General features: G+C 41.7%; 1 protein-coding gene across 1 annotated transcript in view; it reads right to left on the reverse strand.

Annotated features, from left to right (window-relative positions):
• The window catches only part of GPC4 (glypican 4), a 196,965-nt gene that overhangs the window by 90,014 nt on the left and 84,019 nt on the right, over window positions 1-22,932 (reverse strand). Inside the window, exon 2 of the mRNA XM_085607899.1 lies at window positions 17,382-17,540. Coding sequence (XP_085464025.1) covers window positions 17,382-17,540 — 159 coding nt within the window. The remainder of the gene's footprint in view (window positions 1-17,381; window positions 17,541-22,932) is intronic.

A 22,932-nucleotide genomic window follows, 5' to 3' on the forward strand; every position in this document is an offset into this window, starting at 1 on the left:
AGACAGGATTTAGTGTATTGAGGCTGGGTGGGTGCACTTCTAGAGTGCTTTGAAGTCCTGCACTGGGAGAGCAGTAGGCTCCTCTGTGCATATGCCAGCTCAAACCTGTTCAGGGGCTACCTGTCCCTGCTCTGGCGCGAAACTGGACAAAGGGAAGTGGGTGTAACCACCCCCTACCCTGACCCTTCCAAAGGAGTGGTCCTAGAGCTAGTCCCTCCCCTATCTTCAGTATAAGATAGGAGACCTTGCCATTGCAAAGTAGATAACCCTGGACAACGCTCTACAAAGAAGAATCCTGGCCATTTGACGTTCCACTACCTTTGGAAGACAGAAGAATCTCCCTTGGAGTCAAGGAGTGACTCCCCTGCTTTGCAGGCACCAGAAACGAAGTCCCTGCAGCCCCGGAAGTGGATTTCCTGACTTCTCGACGGCCATTGTGAGTCCCCAGCAGAGCTGAGGCAAGTGGACCCCACGAGTGACCAGGAACAGCAATACCCGGGTACCGTGCACTATTGTCGAGTGCAACCCCTTCACGACGTTCTACGATCTTCTGCATTGGACCATTTGTGGCCCAAGCTTCCAGCAGGTTGTGCAGCAAAAATCAGAGGCCTACCCCATCCCGAGTGACCGTGGGCTCCTGTGAAGCATTTCCTCAAGAGGCGTCTTCGCAATTCCTTGCCCGTTGGCTTGTGGGTCCCCCGAAGACTTTCTTATAGACTCAAAGGGCTCCCCTGGTTGCTCCAGGCCTGCCCTCACTTACCCTCGCTGGGTAAGTCCCTCAGACCTTGCTGGTCTGCACCATTGACTAAATTCACTTTCCACGAGAATTGCTGTTGCCAAGGCTTGTTGGTTCCAATCTAGATGTCGTGGGACACTCCGAATCCAGCTGCTGGTTATCGTCGATCTATCCTGGACCTCGTGTGCGAAGAGTCAAAACACCCTTGATCACCTGAAATCACCCAACATCCGTGGGCATCCATCTTCCTTGCCCCGGGTCACTGGCAAGTGACTGTTAACACTGTCCCTTCAATTTTCAGGTCATCTGCATCTTGAATCCAGCCTTGGATTCCACCGGACACTTCTTCAGTCTTCGCAAGCAGCAAATCTTCTTTGGTCTCCATAGAAAACAGCGACGCGACCCAACACCAAAAGACACCTATGCACCCAGCTTCCCTGGGTGAGGTAACTCGTGCACTCCTGTGCCCTAGTGTGTGTTGGCCCTCGAATTACTTACCTTGTAAGTGGCTTGCTTGTAGACTTCCTCGAAGTACCCTTCAACTTTAAAAATCAAACCGCGACTTGCTCCATTGAAATCAATGGGGAACCCGCGGCTGTGTTCTCACACTGCATGCATCTCCCGTGGGTCTGTTACTTACCTGCTTTTACTGCATTAGTGAAGCCCAGCAATTCTACAGGCCCTAGGCCTTGTCATTCTGCAAGTCGACTTTCCTAAACCTCTTTTTTAGTATATGGTCTGGTACGCCCCTAGGGCCCCAGCCATATTTGTGCCTAACGTATTGTGAAACGTTGATATTTGAATGTGTTCCTGGCTTCTAATCTCATAAAGAGATTAGTAGAGTGTGTCTAGAAATAAATACATATATATTTGATATATATACCTGTATGGTGTCCTTTCATTTGGTAATTCAAGAGATTAAAAGGTAAAACAAGCTGCTTTACATTCCTCAGAGACTTAGCCTGAAGGCTGCTCTCCACAGCTACCACTAGGATAGCTTTCTTTAAAAGGTTGTCTTAAACCCATCTACCATAAGAGTCGAATTGGACTGGTGCAAGGTGGCCACTATAACTAGTGACCAGCATATGCCAGGCCAACTTCTCACAATTGAGAATTTAGATGAGAAACAAAGACGACTTTTCCATAATGCTGGAGACAAGTAAATCATGTAACAACCGTCAAATGGCGTGCATAGGTTGCATGCAATCCAATCTACAAACACCTTGCTTACAACAGAAGCATAAGTCGAGCGCACATACTGCTGTAAAAGTCTAAAGCACACTTACCAGGCCCCGATTACCACACCAAAACTCAACACTGACAGATAAGACTGCTCCCAACCCCCTGCTCCCATCCGTGCACTACAGCTAGAGTAAACACCCCAGCAAAACACTTGCAGGAATTGACAACAGGTCGGAAGGTGCCATAGAAGTACCAAAATATCATCCATGAATAAATATTTTTTGACAGTCTTTCAAAGCCCATATCTGCCATTTCGAATCATTAAAAATAACACTAACGTCTGAGCCATCTTTCCGGCTGTGAGTAGTAATTCATTGTTTGTAGTAGTGTGACATTTTCAAAGTAAAATTACATGTTTCGTTTGTGTTCTACGATCTCCTCTCTGTTTTCAGAACGTATTTGAGGAATACATTGAGCTGGTGACCACCTGGTAGCAAACACACCAATTCAGAATTACCTTTGCTGTAGATCTGTAATCTGTTCAACCTTAAAGAAAAACATTGTAGAGGTAAATTGTGTTTCCAAAATTAAAGATATCGATGTCATTTTGCTGTTAAGTTTAGCAGTAAAATGTTGATAAAAGCTGTACTGAGATGTACTTTGGTGACTAAATTATTTACTTTGTGAATATAATATTCATGTGTTAATCCCAGCTTTATTAATTGATGTGGTTCTTAGAACATTACATTGTCTCCCTGTGCCACCACCATTCATTCATCTGCAAAATTCTGCAGCCAAAAGAAACATGCAAAAACATGCAAACTGTAGTCTTCTACATTATCAATATAAGCAATGAGAAATACAATAGTTTAGCGCTTTCAAAATGGAAATATTTAAATTAAACAGGACGGGTATCTAATGGTCACAGTGTAAACATCTATCAAACAGAGAGCAGGTACAAAAGAGTGAGCAGCAATCCGGGTCCAGAATGCACCCAGATCTAGACGTAGGTCTACCAGAAACAGAACAAGCATTGGCATAGCCAATAGGTCTCGCCTTTGGGACCTTGTAAGTGTTTAGCCATGCAACAGTTGTTGTTGCACCAAAGAAATTGTGCTGCATAAATAAATACTTATAAGGTCCCAAAAGCGAGACCTATTGGCTATGCCAATGCTTGTTCTTTGTAAAGAAATAGATACTTGTTTCTATTTCTTTACTTTTGCTATAATCGCGGCACCGGCGCTTTATTTTTAACATTAAAAGTAAGGCGTCGGTGCCGCGATTATACCAAAGGTAAAGAAATAGAAACAAGCATCTATTTCTTTACTTTTGCTATAATCGTGACACCGGCGCTTTATTTTTAACATTAAAAGTAAAGCGCCGGTGCCGCGATTATACCAAAGGTAAAGAAATAGAAACAAGCATCTATTTCTTTATTTTTGCTATAATCGCGGCACCGGCGCTTTATTTTTAACATTAAAAGTAAAGCGCCGGTGCCGCGATTATACCAAAGGTAAAGAAATAGAAACAAGCATCTATTTCTTTACAAAGAAAAAAGCTGGAGGGGAAAATGCTACTGCAGGCCACAGCCTGCAGTGCAAGCGCGCGCCCGTGCACATGCACTGCATGCTGTAGCCGGCGGTAGCATTTTTTGAAGCCCTCCTTACTTAAGGTCTCCGCCACACCAGCGCAAGCGCTGGGTCAGGCTCGACCTAAAAAGCAGAGCAGAGGCTGGAGCAGTTCGAGCATTCCTCACAAATCCGAGAGATATAGCATAGCCAGCAGTGGCAGAAACACCTCTCCCAAACTGGATAAGTACCACACATATCCCACAGCCAGTGCAAATCATCACTAACAAACTGGCTAGGACCAACACAAAGGAAACAAGTACAAACTTCCATCAAAGAATGAATAGGTGCAGCACAAGCAGCAGTACTGCAAGCCTCCCTCAGTAATGAAACTGGAGACTAAAAGAAAATTGGCTGTGGCCTATTCACCTAAAACAAAAACAAAAACAACAAAAAAACACACACACACACAAATACTCTTTTTTATGTGCTTTTCCTCACTATCTGTTCTTGGTTACCTTCTTTTCATACTTTAGCTGTGGTGCACCCTAGTCCATTACTGCTTGTGGCAGTAGAGTAATGATAGTGTGATAACCAAACCTGCATGGCTAGAGGGGGAGGTTGCCCGAAGACTCTGCTAAGGTTTTAGAGAAAATGGTAGGTCTGGAGCCGATGCACAGTAGGAGCGGAAAGAGTAGCTGGTAATCACTGTGGCAACTACAGGATCTACTGAGGCAAGGGAAGTGGTGGGGTTTGTGCTTGAGCTGGGACATCAGGATTGCGGATATCAAAGAAGAAATATACATGCCAGCTCTAAGGAGGTGGTGGTCAGCCTAAAGTGCAGGGAAAGAGTAGGAGGGGCACAGTCACACACAGTACCCCGGTCTACTGTCTGACCATCATTTCAGTTGCAACATTGAAAATCCCAAGAGTCAACGACATTGAAAAGGCACAACAATGAGAGACTTTCTTTAGCTCCCGCTCTGGAGAATCAATGAATGCCGTTCTCAGGTCAGATTCTCGTAAAGGAGGATCAATGCATTAAGATTATACCAGTGGCAACTCTACCATGCATCCAGAGCAAAGAAAGCACTAATCGGCAAAGCATGGATAAGGGACACCTTCTCATTTCCTTCCTAATGGCCCACTTTCTTCTCATACCAATGCAATTATTTTTACCTACTAATGCTAAAGTGACACTACCCCAAGACGTACGAAAGAGGTTTAAAGAAATATATATTGGCAAAGAAAAGCAACACAAGTGTGAAATATGAAACTAAATGAGCTAATCCAGTGAAGGTGCACCAGACCTGGCCTTAGACAATATAAGTTACAATTGAGAAGGATGCTAAAACCCATGTATACATCACCTCACTAATCAATCTCAACAAGCATTGGCATAGCCAATAGGTCTCGCTTTTGGGACCTTTTAAGTATTTAGTTATGCAGCACAATATCCTTGGTGCAATAACATCAACTGTTGCATGGCTAAAAACGTATAATGTCCCGAACGCGAGACCTATTGGCTATGCCAATGCTTGTTTTTTAGAGGCTTGGCATGCAGTTTTAAATGAAGGCTGGTAAAAAAAGGTGCCAACCCGAGGGGCAAGGTCTAGAGAGAAATAAGATAGGAAGAGGGGTGAGTTATAAGGAGATAGCACAAATAGAAAGGTGAAGCACAGAATGACAGGTCAAGTAAACAAAGTAGCGAGGCAGAGAGGCAGGTAGAGCCGGTGGGATGAAAAATAGAAAGATATGAGAAGTAGAGAGAAAAGAGGTGCAGATGAGGTAGAGAGAGATGAGGCTAATACAGAGGAAGGGCGAGGGAGAAGTAGAGAATGGTGAAATAGGGAGAGAGAGAGAGACAGAGGTAAGACAGATGTATTAAACGAGCGAGACATTGGAAGCAGAGAGAGTGAACAGAAACAGTGAAGGGGATACAAAGAGAGATGAAAGCAAAGGGAGTGATAGATGGAGTGGAAGAGGTAGAGAGAGCATTGTAACACGGTTTGTGCTTTACAAGTCTATGTAAATTAATACCGTTTCTGTTTTTTTAAAGTGCAGGTACTGTCTATTACTTTTATTAGTGCTCTGCTGGGAACATGTGGTATATCCTGTTGCAAGTATAACAGCCCAAATGGGTAGTAAGTGTTTTATCCATTACTGGTATAACGGACCTGTTAAGGAATTCTGGTACTCTCAACTATTGGTATAACAGAGATGCTCAGAAGTGCTGGTACTCTTTGCTGTTGCTAGAACGTACCAGCTGAGAAGTTCTGGTACTCCTCACTATTGGCATAATAGAGCTGATAAGTGGCAGGACCTTTCGCTATTGCTGTAACAGACCTACTGAGAACTGCTCGTACTTTTCTCTACTAGTAGAACAGACCTTCTAGGAAGTTCTGAGACTCTTCACTGCTGCTATAACAGACCTGCTGAGGAGTCCTTGTCCTTCTCATTGTGGCTATTAAAGCACTCATGCGAAGTGCCAGCAATCCTCAGCATTTGGTGTAAGAAACCTACTGAGAAGTGCTGGTATTGTCCATTAATGGTCTGGCCGCCCTGTAAAGTAGCATTAGTACTCTCCACTGTTGCTATAAAATACTTGCTCTAAAGTGCTTTTATTCTTCACTGCTGGTGTAACACACCTGCTGAGATATTCTGGGGCTCCTCGCCATTGGTTTAACAGACTTGATGAGACCCTCTAATATTGGTATACTATACCTGGTGAGAGGTGCTTGGATACCCCAGTATTGGTATAACCGACCTGCTCAGAAGAGCCAGAGCTCTTCGCTATTGATATAATAGACCTGCTGAGAAGTGCTGAACCTCTTTACTGTTGCTTTAATAAGCCTGCTAATAAGTGCTTGCACTCAATACTATTGCTTTAAGAGGCCTGCTGAGAAGTGCCATTACTCTTCACTATTGATATAACAGACCTACTGAGAAGTGCCAGTACTCTGCGCTAGTGTTTTAACAAACCTGCTCAGAAGCGCTCGTACTGTTTACTATTGCTTTAAGAGACCCGATTGAGAAGTTCTGGTACTCTTCACTATGGCTTTAATAGACCTGCTTATAAGTGCTTGCACTCATTATTATGGCTTTAAAAGGCCTGCTGAGATGTGCCAGTACTTTTCACTTGTGATATAACAGACCTGATGAGAAGTGCTGGTAATCTTCACTATTAGTTTTAAAAACCTGCTTAGAAGTGTGCATAATGTTTAATATTGCTTGTAGAGACCTGGTTAGAAGTGCTGGAACTGTTCACTATTGGTTTAACAAGCCTGTTGAGAAGTGTTGGTACTCTTTATCATTGCGTTAACAGACCTGTTGAGAAGTGCTGTGGCTATTTACTATTGGTATACCCGATGAAAAGTGCAGCTATCGTCCACTAATGGTACAACAGCCTTGCTGATAAGCGTCCTATTAAGAGTAAGGGAGCTCTAATGAGACGTTTGAGTAATTAGGTAGTGGTGAAATTATGAGATCCTGAAGTACACATCAGCAAGGCAGCCCAGCAGCTGCCTGTCTCTATGATCCAGTTTTCCCCGCCTCAAGACCAGTACCCCTCTGCCGTGTTTAGTTCCTGGAGTATATTAATCTATTTCTAGTACTGGTCACGGAAGTTACTAGTGCGAGAATCGTTCTTCCTGTACTGTTCCGGAGTCTAACATCCCTTGCGAATATTCATCTAATAAATGATGCCAAAACCTACATTGGCCACTAGATGTCATAATTGCAAAGGAATGTATCTTTCGCTGTACGTAAAACAGATGGCTGAGTAACCTTGGTAGCAATGTTGCTGGATGGCGTCCCTACCACACACCCCAATATCGCATTACAGGGGACTGCTCTGATGTGGTACATTGTGGTGCTATATTTAGATGCTATTCGGCATTGTGCAGTGCAATATTCATTTGGCAGGGCTGCGAATTCGAGGCATTACGGAAACAAAGAAATTCTTAAAAGTAGCGCGATGGATTCTACTTCACTATTCATTCTAGTGTTTTCATCTGATACCTCGTTCTATTTAAAGCAAACAGTAACTTGATTTGATGCTCTCCACGCGAGACAGCCGATGAGCTGCAAGCACATGCAAGAAAGAACAAGCAGGAAGTGGAATAAGGGAGGGGGTAGGGCACGTCGCGCCCTCTAAGGGGAGAGAGGCACGCAGGCTGGCAAATGGTGTGCACTTCAGCGGCCGCTTTGATGTTCTCAGTGGCCGCGTGGCTCACTGAGGACATCAAAGCGGCCGCGAAATGATCACGCAGGCTGCCAAATGGTGCGCGTGCCCGGCGCACATGCACTGCATTTGGAGGCCTGAAAAGCACTAGTTTGCACTTCCAAATCCCCCCGTTTACTGAAGCTCTCGCCAGAGCAGCGCTAAAGCGCTGGCTCAGGCCAGACCTGAAAACGAATATACGCCAGAACACAATGCTAGCAGTGACATCGAGCTCTCTCGATTCCAGCATAAACATGGGTAATGCACATTAGCATTTCCTCTGAGAATACAAGACTAAACTCATTACCCAACAACCACCAAACTAAGCAATAACCCTGGGTCCCAGAGAAGCACTCGCCATAAAGCACTTCAGTTCTTCTTGAGTGGTAGTAAGTTCTGTATAAATGCAATTCCAATACAATACACTCCAATAATTGCTATTTACACATTTAATCAGATACGCTAGATGATCTCCGCACTCGTGTCTAGACACAAATCTCCCCACAATATAATAGGGCATTTGGTTTCCCTGTTTTCACATGCTATGTGACGGTTTATGTCTTTCTGTCTTGTGAACTCTATTCTTTTCCAGGTTAGCTTTTATTATAGTGCTTTGAGCTTTAGAAGTCACAGTGGAAACAGCTAGAAATATATCCCATTTGGCCCGGAAACAAAATCCTGAAAATCCATGAGTCAACCATAGGTGGATCTCTGTCCGTAAACGATCGGCTATATAAAAAATAAAACCACATCTTTGGAGTACTTAGAAATTAGAGAAGAATTAAGCTCCATCCCTTCAAATCATATCACCTAACCTACTTGGGCCAGGTGTAATTCTAGTTTTAAGAAGTACCCACCACTTCATCACCTGGCAGAGAACCTTTGGTGGTAAAATCCATAACAGCAGACTGACAAGATTTCTGGCTACAGTGCTACGAGGCCACGTATTTGATAACTTTGAGCTACACAATGCATCCCAAAGTGACGCATATACTTTTGAAAATGCCCGAAACTCTACTCCTAAAAACCAAAAGAAAGGGGAAAATTAAAATTTCCTAACATTTGTTTTCAATCATTTATAGGGGTGGGAGGTGAAATTCAGGTATCACAACGTTTGAAATGTGCTGCTCGACATAATGCATCAGGCGAAGGGGAGCCAACATATATTTTTTGTGGTGCATAGTTTGGATTTCAGACATTTCACCATAGCACATACGAACTAAAAATACAACAACTGTGGCAACCTATATCCCTCACATTCCCATGTTCCAGATGGTAGTTCAATCAGCTGCTACTAGAACAGTGTGCGTGCCCTTAACAACAGAAAGCAGAATTTTATTGCTGCCTTTTAGGTTTTGTGGTTTTTGATTTTAACAAGCCTTTAAAAGGAATTAGTTCTTTGACGGTTCACTGACTAGTATCTGGTTCAACATCAATTAACAATACAAAATGCTGTTGGTAATGGAAAATGAATGTCAACATGTATCAACTGAGAGAACAGAAAAAAACGGGGAAATTTACGGATGAGTTAGAAAAAATGCTAACATGGATCTACAAGGGATATTTTAAATAACACTGTTAAAAAAACATCGACTGAATTGCAAAACTTGTATTGCGCTTACTACCCATATGTGGGGTGCTGAAGCACTTGTCTACATGGGTATCACGATACACGAAGTGTTTCCTTGTCATTCCTGATGACCTCCGAGGAGCAGTTATGTTATGGGGTGCAGAGCTTAGCAATGTGATGGATGAAGAAATGTGAGAGAGGGGCACACAGTTTAGAGTTTTCAGTAAGCTGGCAGCTTTGAGCATCTCTACAGGTCCCTTTCTGGAATTCTTTTTAATTCACTTGTCTTTTCTGAGATATTTTGTTTAAAGTTTATAGTGCTGAGAGGGCAAAGGTTAGACAGAGAAATGGTGGAGTGGACATTGTTAATATCATCCTATTTTTGTTTGGCATTGTGAGATGTCAAAAAGTGGCCACAGCAAGTAGCTTGTCAGGACCTGCAATGGTGGACTAAAATTAAGACCTCCATTGGCCAGCGGCATGTAACCGATCTCTTCATTATTCCATTCCTGTTCAGATGGTGATGGGTGGTTTACTACAGTGGACTGGAGCAATACTGGTGGTGGAAATGACCCTTAGCAGTCTTGTCTTATGTGACAGTAAGAGTGTAACACATCTCAGGGGAATTATTGTGCTGTCTGTATTAACTACAACCAACTGCCCGACCAATGAGTGATAACATTGTGGGCCAGGAGAGTTATATATTGTATTGTAATTGCATTTACATAGCTCTAATGGCCACTGACGAGGAGTGAAAGCTTTAATTCGTTTAGTTCCTTTCCCCCGAAAAATAAAATGGAAATCTGATTTACTGTAAATATCGAATGGGCGTATGCAAGTATGATTTATTTGGAAACATTTAATGAAGTAAGACCATGTTTTCTTCTGGTGAAACCGTAACATGTGAAACCGAAGAAAAACGAATAAATTCTGGATGGATTGTTTAAATTCATCTCAGCCACTGGCTATTCGTGGTCAAAATCACAACCATTTTTTTGTTTTTGTTAGCCCCCTGGCCACTTAACACGGATAAAAAACATATGCTAACCAGTCCTGGTTTTGAACCAATAGTGAATTTCCATCTCAAACTACTAGACTATGTACCTTCGCACAATAGCAACCTATTCTCTGATGGCACACAGGTATTAATGGAACTAGAACAGGTAGTTCAGAATGGTTGGATGTAGGCGTCGCAATCCTGGCAACACAGAAGTTAACTATGCAGTTGGTGTCTACATAGACCTTTTATAAGAGAGGGTGGAAGTGTGGCAAAAAGTGTAGCTCTGAAGTTCTGGAGTCTAGACACGTCTCAAAAAAGCCTATATGACTACTCTGCCCCGGATGATCCCAGAACTGTCTCGGGTGGCCTCAATAACAAAGAATAAACAGCTATCAATACACATATTGAGTCAGTTGGTCAGAACACAGATAGAGGTATTAGAGCCATGCTCTAGACCGACACACGTGCCAAAAGTAAAAAATGCTTTCTAGTAGTTTGAGACTAAGACAAGTAAGATACTGTTAATGGCATTAACCGATGCGTCCGTACTCTAGAATTGACAAATTAATTAAACAGCATTCTTTTTACTTTCAAATCAATATAAACACAATTTCAAATTTGTTCCAGCATTAAAATGGCGATGCTTCCATGGATCATCCCAGGCACCAATCAATGACACGCACATAAAAAACACACCCCCCTCTGGTCTAAACAATAGTAGGTTCATCAGCTAACAGAACAAGCGCCTAAATTTCAGGAAAGCAGATCATATATTCAAATACATACACAGAAAATGTGCTAAGCACCATGCCAACAGCGAGCTCAAAAGGCAGAAAAGAGAACATTAACATGGAAGGCTTCACGCAACAACTTATCAGGAGCACCAAGTCAGTAAGCTTCAATAATAGGGTATCCAGGCTCTGTCCATAGGCACGGAAGATAAAGTGATTTGCCCAGAATCACAGGCTGTTGCGCCGACGCCAAGACTCAAACATGTATCCCCAACTACCGAGTCGGCAGCTCTGGCTGCTGAGCCCCATCCTTGAACCTCACTCATTCATCAGGAGCAGAATCAGGATTGCAAGCAAACCGAAGCCATTGGTTAGTCGCAGTCCATGCTATGCAGAGTGAAGCCATCCTTCACAGAATAGGACATCTGAACAGTCAGTTGTGCTATTTCACCTTGACAGAGGCAATATTCTACTTCACAGCATCCCACAGAAGATATTTCTCCACAGTGGGTTTTTGAACTTTGACATAATTTCTCCAAAGCTGCGGGGAACTCTACTAGCTATCTCTGCCTCCCAATACTGCCCTCGAGACCTTATGAATTATCATCAAGGCATTCAACTAAGCCACTCAACCCTAGCTGGTATCGAAGCAGCAACACTTCCAAGCAAATGCCCAGTTCAATAAAGGAGAAAACGAGTGCCAGATTTCTCATGCTATGTGCCTAGCATTATGGACCCCATTTCCTCCTGGTACCTGAAAGGCTTCCAATCTCCCTATCTCAATTAAGTAATGACCCTACCCTTAAAACGCCCCCTCGCTGGCAAATAGCCTTATCTATGCTTCAAATTTGCAGAGTAAAATCAGATGCTAAGGAACCACACACCCCATTCCTTCATCCCTCCCAATGGCACTCCCTCTCATTCGGACAGCAGCCAGGCCAATTCCATACTCCTCATCCATCCAAAGCAGCCCACTCCCCCGTCTCTCTCTTCACCAATGATATATCCTGACAATCTATCACCCTCGATTCACAAGCACCATGCCCCTCTCCCCTTTTTTAAGCGCCCCTGTGCGCCTTGATTTGCTCAATGTAATCCCTATACATATAGATAACAGTTAATTGCATCAAATGAGATTTTCTCTCTGCATCAGGTGATTTACCCAAATGGATCTTGCACAAGCATGACTAGAACCCGATTCAATTACTAGCTGAGTAATAGCTCATTGGTGTCTGGAAAACACAAAGGCTTGGCTTCCTGTGTCACCCTGGGATGCCCTGGAGACGGTAGTGGTGCTAGAGGTGGCAAACGAAGCTACTGAAGTATGATGAACAGGAAACTACCCTGGGGGTGCCTTCATACTGTCCTTCAAATAAAAAAAATATACATCTGCATATATCTGGTTGTATGTAGCTACAATGTAACTTGAAACAGTAAAACCCATTCCCAACTGTAACAATCTATACCAAAAACACTTATTCCCACGTTTAGCAAACTTAATTTAAGTCACACATACCACGATGAACAGAGTTATTCTAAATGTTCATACAGCAGATTATGAAAACTCTTTCAAACTTTCTTCATGGGCAGTCCGACATGAAGATTACGCACGTAAAGCTGCCACTTGTGTATACAAGTACCGTATAACTATGTTAAAAAGTGAAAACATTTGGAAGAGCACTATTGATGCCAAATGTGCAGCCCTCAAACACAAGACATAAAATATAAAAATGTGCTTTTCATCAATAATTAAAGAGATCATTGAGCTAATATGCTTTTTTTATGGGTATGTTGAAACAACAAGCAAAATCCCTCATGTTAGCGTATCCAAGATGTGTATTAACAAAAAGGGTACAGCACCGACATCTCTCAGAACCCCCCCCCCCCCCGTCGTAATACAGCGTTTCAGATTAGATTTTGTCACTGGTTAGCTGCCAAAAGCAAGCTATACTTTCACAACTTACCTTTTCCAATATCCAATTACACAAAGGGATATGCACTTAAAATGTTACTTGGCAAAGAGGATTGTGGCATTATATATACATGGCTTCAAGTGGGAGACCCCATCGTACACAAAGTAGAACTGACCATCTGTCTGATGAAGAGACCTATGCTGTCCTGAAATCTAGAAAATAAATGTGTGTTAGCCTTAAGATTTTTCTTTGGCACACTAATTGTTTGCTTTAAAAAAGATGCCAGATTACCCAAAGTAGAACTGACCATCTGTCTGATGAAGAGACCTATGCTGTCCTGAAATCTAGAAAATAAATGTGTGTTAGCCTTAAGATTTTTCTTTGGCACACTAATTGTTTGCTTTAAAAAAGATGCCATATTACCCAACAATGTATACGAATGCAGAGTGGTCCATTAAATCTACTGGGGGTGATCGTAAGGTTGGAGCAAGCATCATGCAGTTCCGATTTCATAATGGAGCTGATAGTCTGTCCTAAAATGTGTGTGATGAGAAGTCTTTAATCAGGAGTGAAAGGAGGCACATAAATATGAGCCATGGATAGAAAAAGCTTGGGGACACTTAAATCGGATAGGACTACATACAAAGCTGCACTTAGAAATCATTACTACAGGCAAATTCGCCGAGCTCACCAGAATTTCCTGGTCTATCATATCCACTCCAGACCTAGATCAGCCCATGAAATATTCCTTATTACCCATCAATGAATTTACCCAACTGACTGTCCGTTCCGAATCGATTACTGCATTTCAGGTTCTCTATAATGCTATCTCTGGATTTGTTCTAGATAAAATTATCTATATCTATGCCAATTTTTCTATTCAACAATCGATTGACACTCTTCCCTTCAGGGACATCCCGTCTGCCATCTTGCATGGTAACACTCTAATCAAACTGATCCTTGTAGATACAAATACTGTGTGCACTTCTATGCACTTATGCACTCCATCAAATATGGATCTCCTGATGATCCATGCCATTACTATAGGTTTTCTTCTAGCCCATAGTATCTTAGGTCATCTTTAACTTTACTCTGTCATTTTTCTCTCATCACTTCAGCTTTTCCAGATGTATTGAAACATTTCATTGTTCTCCCTCTGTTGAAAAAAAACGTCTGCTGAACCTCTGATGCTTGCAAACTGTAGGTGGCTGACACTGCAGCAATTTCCTTCTGGAAAAGCCAATCAATACCCAACATATTACCTATTTAGAATACAGTCATCTTCTTTATTACATCCAGTCTAGCTTTAGAACCACCCTTTGAATCGAGACGCTCTTTTAGAAGATACGGATAACATTGGCAAAATAATGGATCAAGGCACCTCAGCAGACCTCTCGGCAGTGTTCAGTACTGACTAGTCGAACTCCTTGGGGAGTTTTTACAGGGCGCTTCTCTGTGTCCAACATTTCTCAAAAACTAAATGAGCACGTTGGCCAGGATAATTAGAGCCTTTGGTTTCAACACAGTATCCCATGCAGATAATACACAGTTAAATGTTTCCGTTAAAGACGATGTAAATGAAATGCAAGGAATTGTTTGTCATTGCATGTCCCAAGATGCCCTCTGGATGAGAACTAATTGCCTCAAAATCTACGAAAACCAAACAGAGGTTATCCTGTTAGGGAAATCAACAGAGTATTAGTTTGAAGGGTGGAGGCTGAAAGATAGTTACCTTAAACCTTCAATACATTCAGGGGCGTTGACATCATCCTGGATAAAAATCTCTTCACGGCTGATCAAATTACTTATGTATCTTTAGCCAGTTTTGGTATCCTCTAAATGCTTCCCATTTGCACCCGAAAAATAGTCACTCAGGTTATGATCACTACTTGCCTTGGCTATGGCAACACCCTTTATGTCGCGATTATGGGCTACCTTATTAAGAGACTGCAAACTGCTCAAAACACCACAGCTCGGGTGGTCCTCAACCTATCGGCTTGCACTTGAGAGTCTACCCATCTGAAAGCCCTTCATTGGCTGCCTGTGGTGGTACGCTTGCCCTCATCAAACTTCTATGCTACACTCACAAAGCTCTACACCATTCCGGCCCACTCCATCTTAACAGGAGACTTCTGTAAACCCTCTCATCAGCTTTGCTCCTCCACCCCGCAAATGGCAAATGGAAATAAGGTAAATGTTGAATTTGAATTACAATTATGACAAAAAGCACTCAGAAACACATATGAGAGACTAAGACAAGAACAAAGAGGCCAAGGAGAGACGGACAAGGAAAGAGGAGTCACAAGGGGGTTAGTAAAATAAAGAGATAGGATTGTGCTTCCATAGCGTTGCTCCTACATTTGGGCCAAATTACTTATCAGGATTTATCGAGGATCCAAGGATTATTGAAAGTTATATATTTTTTGAGTGCTCATATATGCAATTATTACACATGCTAATGTCTGACCGGCTGAAAAGCTAAAAATATATTGCTACACAGGGAAAATATAACTGCCATGGAGAAATCTCTTCCATACACTTCCGGTGAATATGAGGGCCATTAACACCCAGGAAATATGCAAACTTTTTGGACTTTTGACAGAAGCATGTTTATATGTTTTACCAAGCTGTGAAAACACCTCCAAAGATTATATGTATGCTTGTAAACATAAATGTTTTTGGGTGCTCACCTACTCCATCAGTGACGATCCCAGAAATGGTCAACAAGAGGCACATATTCCCTGTCATGGAGTGTATCTTAGGAGGGTAAAATGGCAAGTACCACTATTCTGTGAACTAGAATGTGGAATTTTCCTTCACAAATGGATGTTTCTGTGCATATCAAAGGAACCTGAATGCGCAAAAAACATTTGCAGCTCAGAACAGGAGAGTCAGTGTGCACAAATTCCTGCCCTTCTTCCCTCCATCACCAGCTCACACTTAAACCCTTCCATCTCTTGCCCTCCGTGGCGTAGCTAGCCACTTTGCCACCCGTGATGGTCCCTTCCTTTTCTGTCCCACGGCTGCGCTGAAGAGCGGGGAAAGGGGTGGGGGTGCAGGTGTGGATTCCTGCGTTTGCCGTCCCTGTGACAAACTCATGTAAGGACGTGGGGTGAGGTGCAGGCCCAAAAGTCATGCCGCCAGGGGCGGACCATCCCTCCCCCACCCCCCCACTTGCTACGCCGCTGCTTGCCCTACTCCTTTACTGTTAAGCCACTATTTGGGTATTTTCCTTTATTTCAACTTTGTTTTTCTATTGCATATTATTCTTGTGGAGTTTATGCAATATTTTATACTAAGTCCATTATTGAGATTTATTACACTCACACCATCGATTTCAAGTTGCACTGTCTCTTAGAATTTCACATGCTCTTTTCCTCCTGCTCCTGGCATCTCAGACTTGCAGATACAGCCTCAGCTCAGAACTAGTTTCAAGTACTACTTTCCAAAGTTGAGACAAAACTCTGAGGCACCTACTCTTGAGTGGGAGAACATTAGGAGATCCAACATACACTTCCCACAGTCCAAGTAGATGCCTTAGCCAAATCCTCACTAAACCATTGACCCTGATGCTTGTCTAGGAATGTTGAAATGTATAACTTGAGCAAGTACACTGCAGCTGTAGCGAATCTGTTTCTTAAAAGTGGGTTGAGATGGTGTCTGTCAGAAGAATCTATATAAATCAGAATTTGGGGCTGTGAGAAATGGCATTATGGAGAGAATCATTTTTTTCCAGGATTTAAATGTAAAAAGCTAGTGTGTTATGTGGGCCCAAGGAACGACCAGATACTAAAATAACTGAAGTACTAATATTTAAATATTAAATGAAACAAAGGATTTCATTTTTTGACTTTCATTCTTAAGCACAGGCACAGTAGATGAGAAGGGCCCATTCCATGCTTTTGTATTAAAAGTTGGCATGCATCAGATTTTGTGCAAGGCAAGGTATTTCCTGAGGAAATTAAATGGCCTGGAGGTTTTCATTATATCTATAACTATACCAATGAAAAGAAGGTTTGCTTTAGTCATAAGAAAGGTAAAAAACACATCTGAAGCCATAAGCTATTGTTCTGTGTTTTTTGTCAATTTTCTTCATTAATATAAAGAAACAGAATTGGCCCATCCATAGGAAATATTTAGTTAGTAAATAGTCACAGACTCTTGCTGAGCACCAAAAAAGGAAACTGTGTACAGGGGTTCTGGAACAAAGAACGAACACTATGTCGCAATCTAAAATATTGGCTACACCCTCCCTAACCTATGAAGAAAATGTGCATCTATTAGCATTATATTGCATTATTGCATACTATCACTTGCACCCTCAGCATTGTGATTGAATGAGTCATGCACCACAGCGAATTTCATTGAGGAGGGAGGAGGCCCCATGAAAGTAACCACACTCAGAAAGAAAGAAACATCCCAGTTTAAAATAGAACTGTGTGAGAAAAGCACTACTTACCATCAAACTTTTTATATCTGGATGCAAACGTAGCCTGCATATGATTGCATGGTTCCGTTACAGCGTTCTTGAAGTCATGTTTGCTCTGCTGACTGTACTTCTCCTCCATGGCTTGCGAGCAGCATGTAAATTCTTGAGGACAGACCTTTAGATGGTCACCTGAAAATACAAATGTTCCACCATTAAACGCCATACCACAAAATTATTAACACTAGAGCTCGACTACTGACAAATCAAATTAAAAAACAAACAACGATCCTCACCATCTATTGACGCTAAGACTAATTCTGTTAAACCACTGGCAGTGTATTCTGTTTACAATCAATAATAATATGTTAAAAAAACAATCTATGGAGTAAATTCATATAGCTAATCATCTTGCAATCAATTCTCTAATTAATTTTAGTACGTCTTAACAGCGACACATGAAAACAACCATAATAAACTTCAATTTGTTCTAAAATCATTCCAATGGCAAGTTCATATCAAAACATTAAAACCACAGATAAAGATTTTTAGATTAGTATCTGGATAGAAAGCAAATCCCCTACAAGCAACTATTGATACAACTTCATTGACGCTTACATATATATTAATTCACACCACAAAAAAACAAGAATGTGAGTGTGTGGTACTATGTTTCAATTTGGCTATTCCTCCACCTATAATTTAGCAGATTTGTATGAATCAATGTAATCCATAGATCAGCAATTTAAGATTAATAACCAATTTGAGTGTGTGGCCTACATAGTATGGCAATTCCTCCAGGCTTTTTTTCCCTTACATTATAATAACTACATAAGGAACGGGATAGCCATTGTTGATACAGATTCTGACAACAACCACTGCCACAAATAAAGGATAGCAGATGCTGGATCAGACAGAGTCCAATCCTCTATCCCAAGACAAATAATTTGTGTGAATGTGTGATGTTAATACCCAGCAAATTTCTGGTCTCCTCTAAAAAGTCTGCCAGTTTAGTACATGTAGCCAAAGTGGATTGTATCGGTATCAATATTACCACACCTTAGGCAGTGTGAATTTGGCTGCCTCCCCAATTTAAACAATTTCGAAGGTGTGTAATAAAGGTTCATTATGGTTTTATTAGGATCAATCTTACTCTGGTGGAAAGTAACACCGTATGGCCGAAATGTAGGGAGTCTTGAAAGTATACCATACTTTAATCTATTTCTAGTCTCTCTGCCCATTTCACTGATTGGGAATAGATATCACCAAAATTGAAGAAATAGCAATACAGAGCTTTGCTGTTGAGGATAGTTCTCAATGATATAAGAGGCTCTCCTCAGACTAGCTTTCGAGCACGACGTTCTTGGTCGGCTCATAAATTACTGCTCCCAGTCTAATTTATCATGCGTTCAACAGAAACTGAAAATGCAATAAGCTAGAGACTCACCTCAAAAGAATCTATCAAAACACAGGCACAAAATTAGATGCATTTCAATTGCATACGCTCCCTTGTTGTATCTTGTAACAACCCTCTTGATTAACTAGCTGACAATCCATCTCTTCTAGTAATGCTTGGTGTTCATTATCACTTTGGCCACCTAAATCATTATATTTTTTACATACTGTCCCCATGACGCAAGCCTCATATCTTGTACTTTATTCAAAATGCTGATTCTCAACAGCAAATGCTTTTGCACAGAAACCTCTATCAGGTTTATTTACAGAGTCCATCACAACCTAGGGGTTCTCACTCTTTCAGATTCAATCCACAGTAGATCTGTGTGCTCAGGAACAGACACAATACTTTAAGAAATAATATCTAAAATGATAGGTTTAAAATACGTGTGAATTTATTTGGATAGTTGGTGATGACAAAAATGAAGAGAATTTCTTGCAAACTCTGAGCAATAAGCTACTATTTAAGGTTTGGAAGTTGAACTCAAACATAAAAAAATACTTTGCCTCCACTGCAAATGTTAAGTTTCCTTTCTCAACTTAACACCTAACTTTGTGGAAACAATTTTTTAAAGGTGGTGGTCATCCTGAGAGACAGACATATGACTATTAAGATGAAATCATTGTCATTTAAATACAACTTTTTATGTAATCTCATTATTTCATTTTTATTTTTTACACTGGTTAGGAAAATTCCGCAGAAACTTTAATTGCCATTTAAAAAATTTTTACTGTAAAATCTAGTGGATTTATAAAATATTATTTCAATTATGGAGGCATGTGGGCACCCAGCATTGTGTACACATCTTTCTATTAAGCCTTCCATCATTATTATTAGCAACACATGAACAATGGAGATTCAGACCAAATATGCCAACTGCCTATTTGTATTCTTACATGAGTAGATTCACCTGTTCTGGCAGTGAAACTGTGGTTCCAAGTTACCAGAATTCTATGCATCTAACACGTGGCTTTACGTTTACCAAATGTTATTACCAGATGCTGGAAATGGGTCTTCCAGTGACGCTCCTACAAGACCCGAAAAATTACTATAGATGACAGTAGATGGAAAATGGTCAGGCCATCTGTAGTCTCGGTATGGGCCTAATTTCTATATTCATATGTTCACATAGGCTACATCTGATGTATAGCAGGTGTGTTTTTAAACTTACTTTGTTGATACCAGGCTAGACTTCATGAGTGTTGAAGCAGCAGGAGTACAAAATTTTGGGCCTTCAATAAAGGAATCATCCCTAAACCAAACATGATTTGGTAAAGCCAACAGGTTAGATACTGGCTATCTAGTGTGATGGTTAATTGAAAAAATTATTGCAGCCATATCCCACAAAAAAGAAAAGGAAAAAAAAATGTACTGTCACCGAAATGTAGCACCTTATGGTTGCAAATAAATGTTTAGTTAAAAACATTCACCAAGGAGGATGCATTTCAAATAACACCTCCGAGTGAGCCATGCTTTTTATTATTTATGAGGATGGCTAAAACAAATCACCACCTAACTAAACACTCAAATCGTGAGGAGCTGCAATGTTACAATATCACTTAAAAAATTTGAAATAAACTTTATAGAGGTGTCCAGACAAAATAACCCGTATTTAAATATAAAAATAAAATTAAAATAAATACAATAAAAAAAGGATTTGCAAATGAAGAAAAAATAATTATTTTAAAGTGGCTATGAACAACAGGTTTGGGCATTCTGCAGTCACTAAAAGTGGATGAAACCCGCTGACTGAAAGCCCCTCTGTGTATGTTCATTATGTATGATTGTTTGGGAAAAACAAGTCTGCTGAAGCAGTCTCAAAGGCCAGACCTTGTTAGTGCATGGCTTCAGCCTGCACACGGCCAGTGCTTGTAGGAGGAACGTGTGAATGACTGGTTTTACTTGATGCATCTTAGGGATAATTCTGCTACTGATCAAATGATTGTGCTAAGTTTTAACAAGTTCTGAACGGAGCAAGATAGAAATAGGAGTAACGGTATAGCTCTGACATGCATAAATAAATAACAGGACATAGGAAGATGAAGAGTTTGGGTGGGGGAGGCTATACCGGAGGAGGCGCATTAATTGAACGTTGTTGTTTTGTTTGTGATCAAGCAAACAGAGTATGTTTGATATGGGGGGGTGGTTCTTAGACTAGATAATAAGATACTTAGTGCTGACTACAGTGGAGCTAATAGGGAATGTGACATTGTCTCTGACATATCCAGATGGAAGGAGAATAATGTTCCATATTACATGATAAAGGAGGCTGTTTTGCAGCTAGTGAATGCAGGAAGCGGTGGTCGTAATGACTATTTTAATAGTGACTGGTCCACCAAAACTTTTAACATATGGGAGTATAATATATCTACAAATTGGCCAAACAATCACTCTTCAATTAGAGGGAATTGTTATATTGCCACCTCCAACACTATTCATCTCCTGGGTCATCTAGGATAGATATTTGAACTTATCTAATGGATGTAGCTTTACAAAGAAGGTAAAGGCTCTGGCTGCGCTTCATATGAGTTATTATTAAAACTTTTGTTTATTGACATTTCAAATGCTATAATGATATAGTACAATGTTAACAGTGAATAAGTAATCTGGGTTTCCAATTTTTAGTCCACGCTATATAGACAGGAGCAAGGAAACACCCACAAGGGATTGGTTATTGTTGCACTTTCAGGAGGATTAGATGCTATAAAATAATAATACTCATTTAATAAACAAACTATTATCCAGTGTCCGTGCATGCCTAAATCTTGTCACGGAATGTGTGAACAAAATCAGTTGCGGAGGAGAGGGGGGAAGGTGCGAAGGGGGGCAAGGAAGAGCAATCCATTCTGCCTACGGCAGCACTAGGACCCACGCACCCTCAGTCCTATCAGGGATTAGCTAATTTTAGCAACCAGGACTTGGCCCCACATTCTGCCCCACCTCAAGAGTCAACTGCAGTCCCAGGGGATTCCCATTCATCAACCACTTCCCTCTAGAGTGGTACAATAGGTCTGTCATGGACACCCCTTGCTTCCTCCTTCTGTGGATCCCTTCCTTCTGCCCGTGTCAGTCACCCATATTTTTACACTAAGTCCCCTGGGAGATTTCTGTTGTTTGGCCAGGGCCAAGTCCATGAATCTGTTCCCCACCTTCTTTTGGCTCAGCCTACAGAAGAGGCCCAATGAACAAACTGCAGGCGTATTAGTCCTAAACAGCATCCTATTCCTATTGAGATGCAAAATTACCACCCCCGAGAACCCTGGGAACCCAGGGCAACCCCAAGTCATGTGACCAAAATCTGCATCCAGAGTCGCGCAGCGAGGGCAACCTCTAGGCTCCCCGCCACAGTCTATATCCTATGAGGAGTAAGGTACATCCTGAGAGTGGAATTAAATTTATGTATTTTAAGACCCACATTGTGAGATACTTTTCTGTGAATATACAAGCATCCTCCCCCATTCAGAGTCCGTCATGTCCAGGTCTAGTGAGCCAGAAGAGCGTCCAATGGTTTCTTAACCAGCCCATTTAGAGAGTTATAGAACCATGAGACTAGGTGAGAGCCCATTCCCAGCACCAGGTTTTGCCGCAAGGACTGCATGCATGGGAGGTTTTGATCTTGCAACACCCCACAGGTGCAATAGGGCATGGGTAAACACTTCGTAAGTAAGAAATAGAAATTGTCCCACTGGCAGGCCTGTCTGCTCCGCCAGGTCTCCAAAGAGCATTAAAACATTCAACTGAAAACAGTCACCCAGGGTCAGCAAGCCTGCCTCCGTCCAGGAGTCCACTAACCCTGAAGTAAAGAAAGTCAATGGGTCGCCATGAGGGAGGTCCACCAGTGGGAGTTCAGGGGCAAGGAGGTCCCATACCAGTAAGCCGCAGCCCACACCGCCAAAAGGCCAGGGCAGCGGACAAAAGGATGCCTGGGAGGGAAATCCGAAGAGTCTGGAGCAGGAGTCTGCCAGCAGGAGTATCTGGTAGGGCTCAGCGCCCAACTGACTGAGTTCCTGTAAGCCCACCACATCCAGCCATTTAATGATCCACTGAAGCTGAGCTGCGAAAAAATACAATTCAAAGTCTGTTATTCCCAGGCCGTCCTCAAGTTGGGGGCTGTAGAGGACAGCTAAT

The sequence above is a fragment of the Triturus cristatus genome, chromosome 5_2 (assembly GCF_964204655.1).
Source record: "Triturus cristatus chromosome 5_2, aTriCri1.1, whole genome shotgun sequence".
Classification (NCBI taxonomy): domain Eukaryota; kingdom Metazoa; phylum Chordata; class Amphibia; order Caudata; family Salamandridae; genus Triturus; species Triturus cristatus.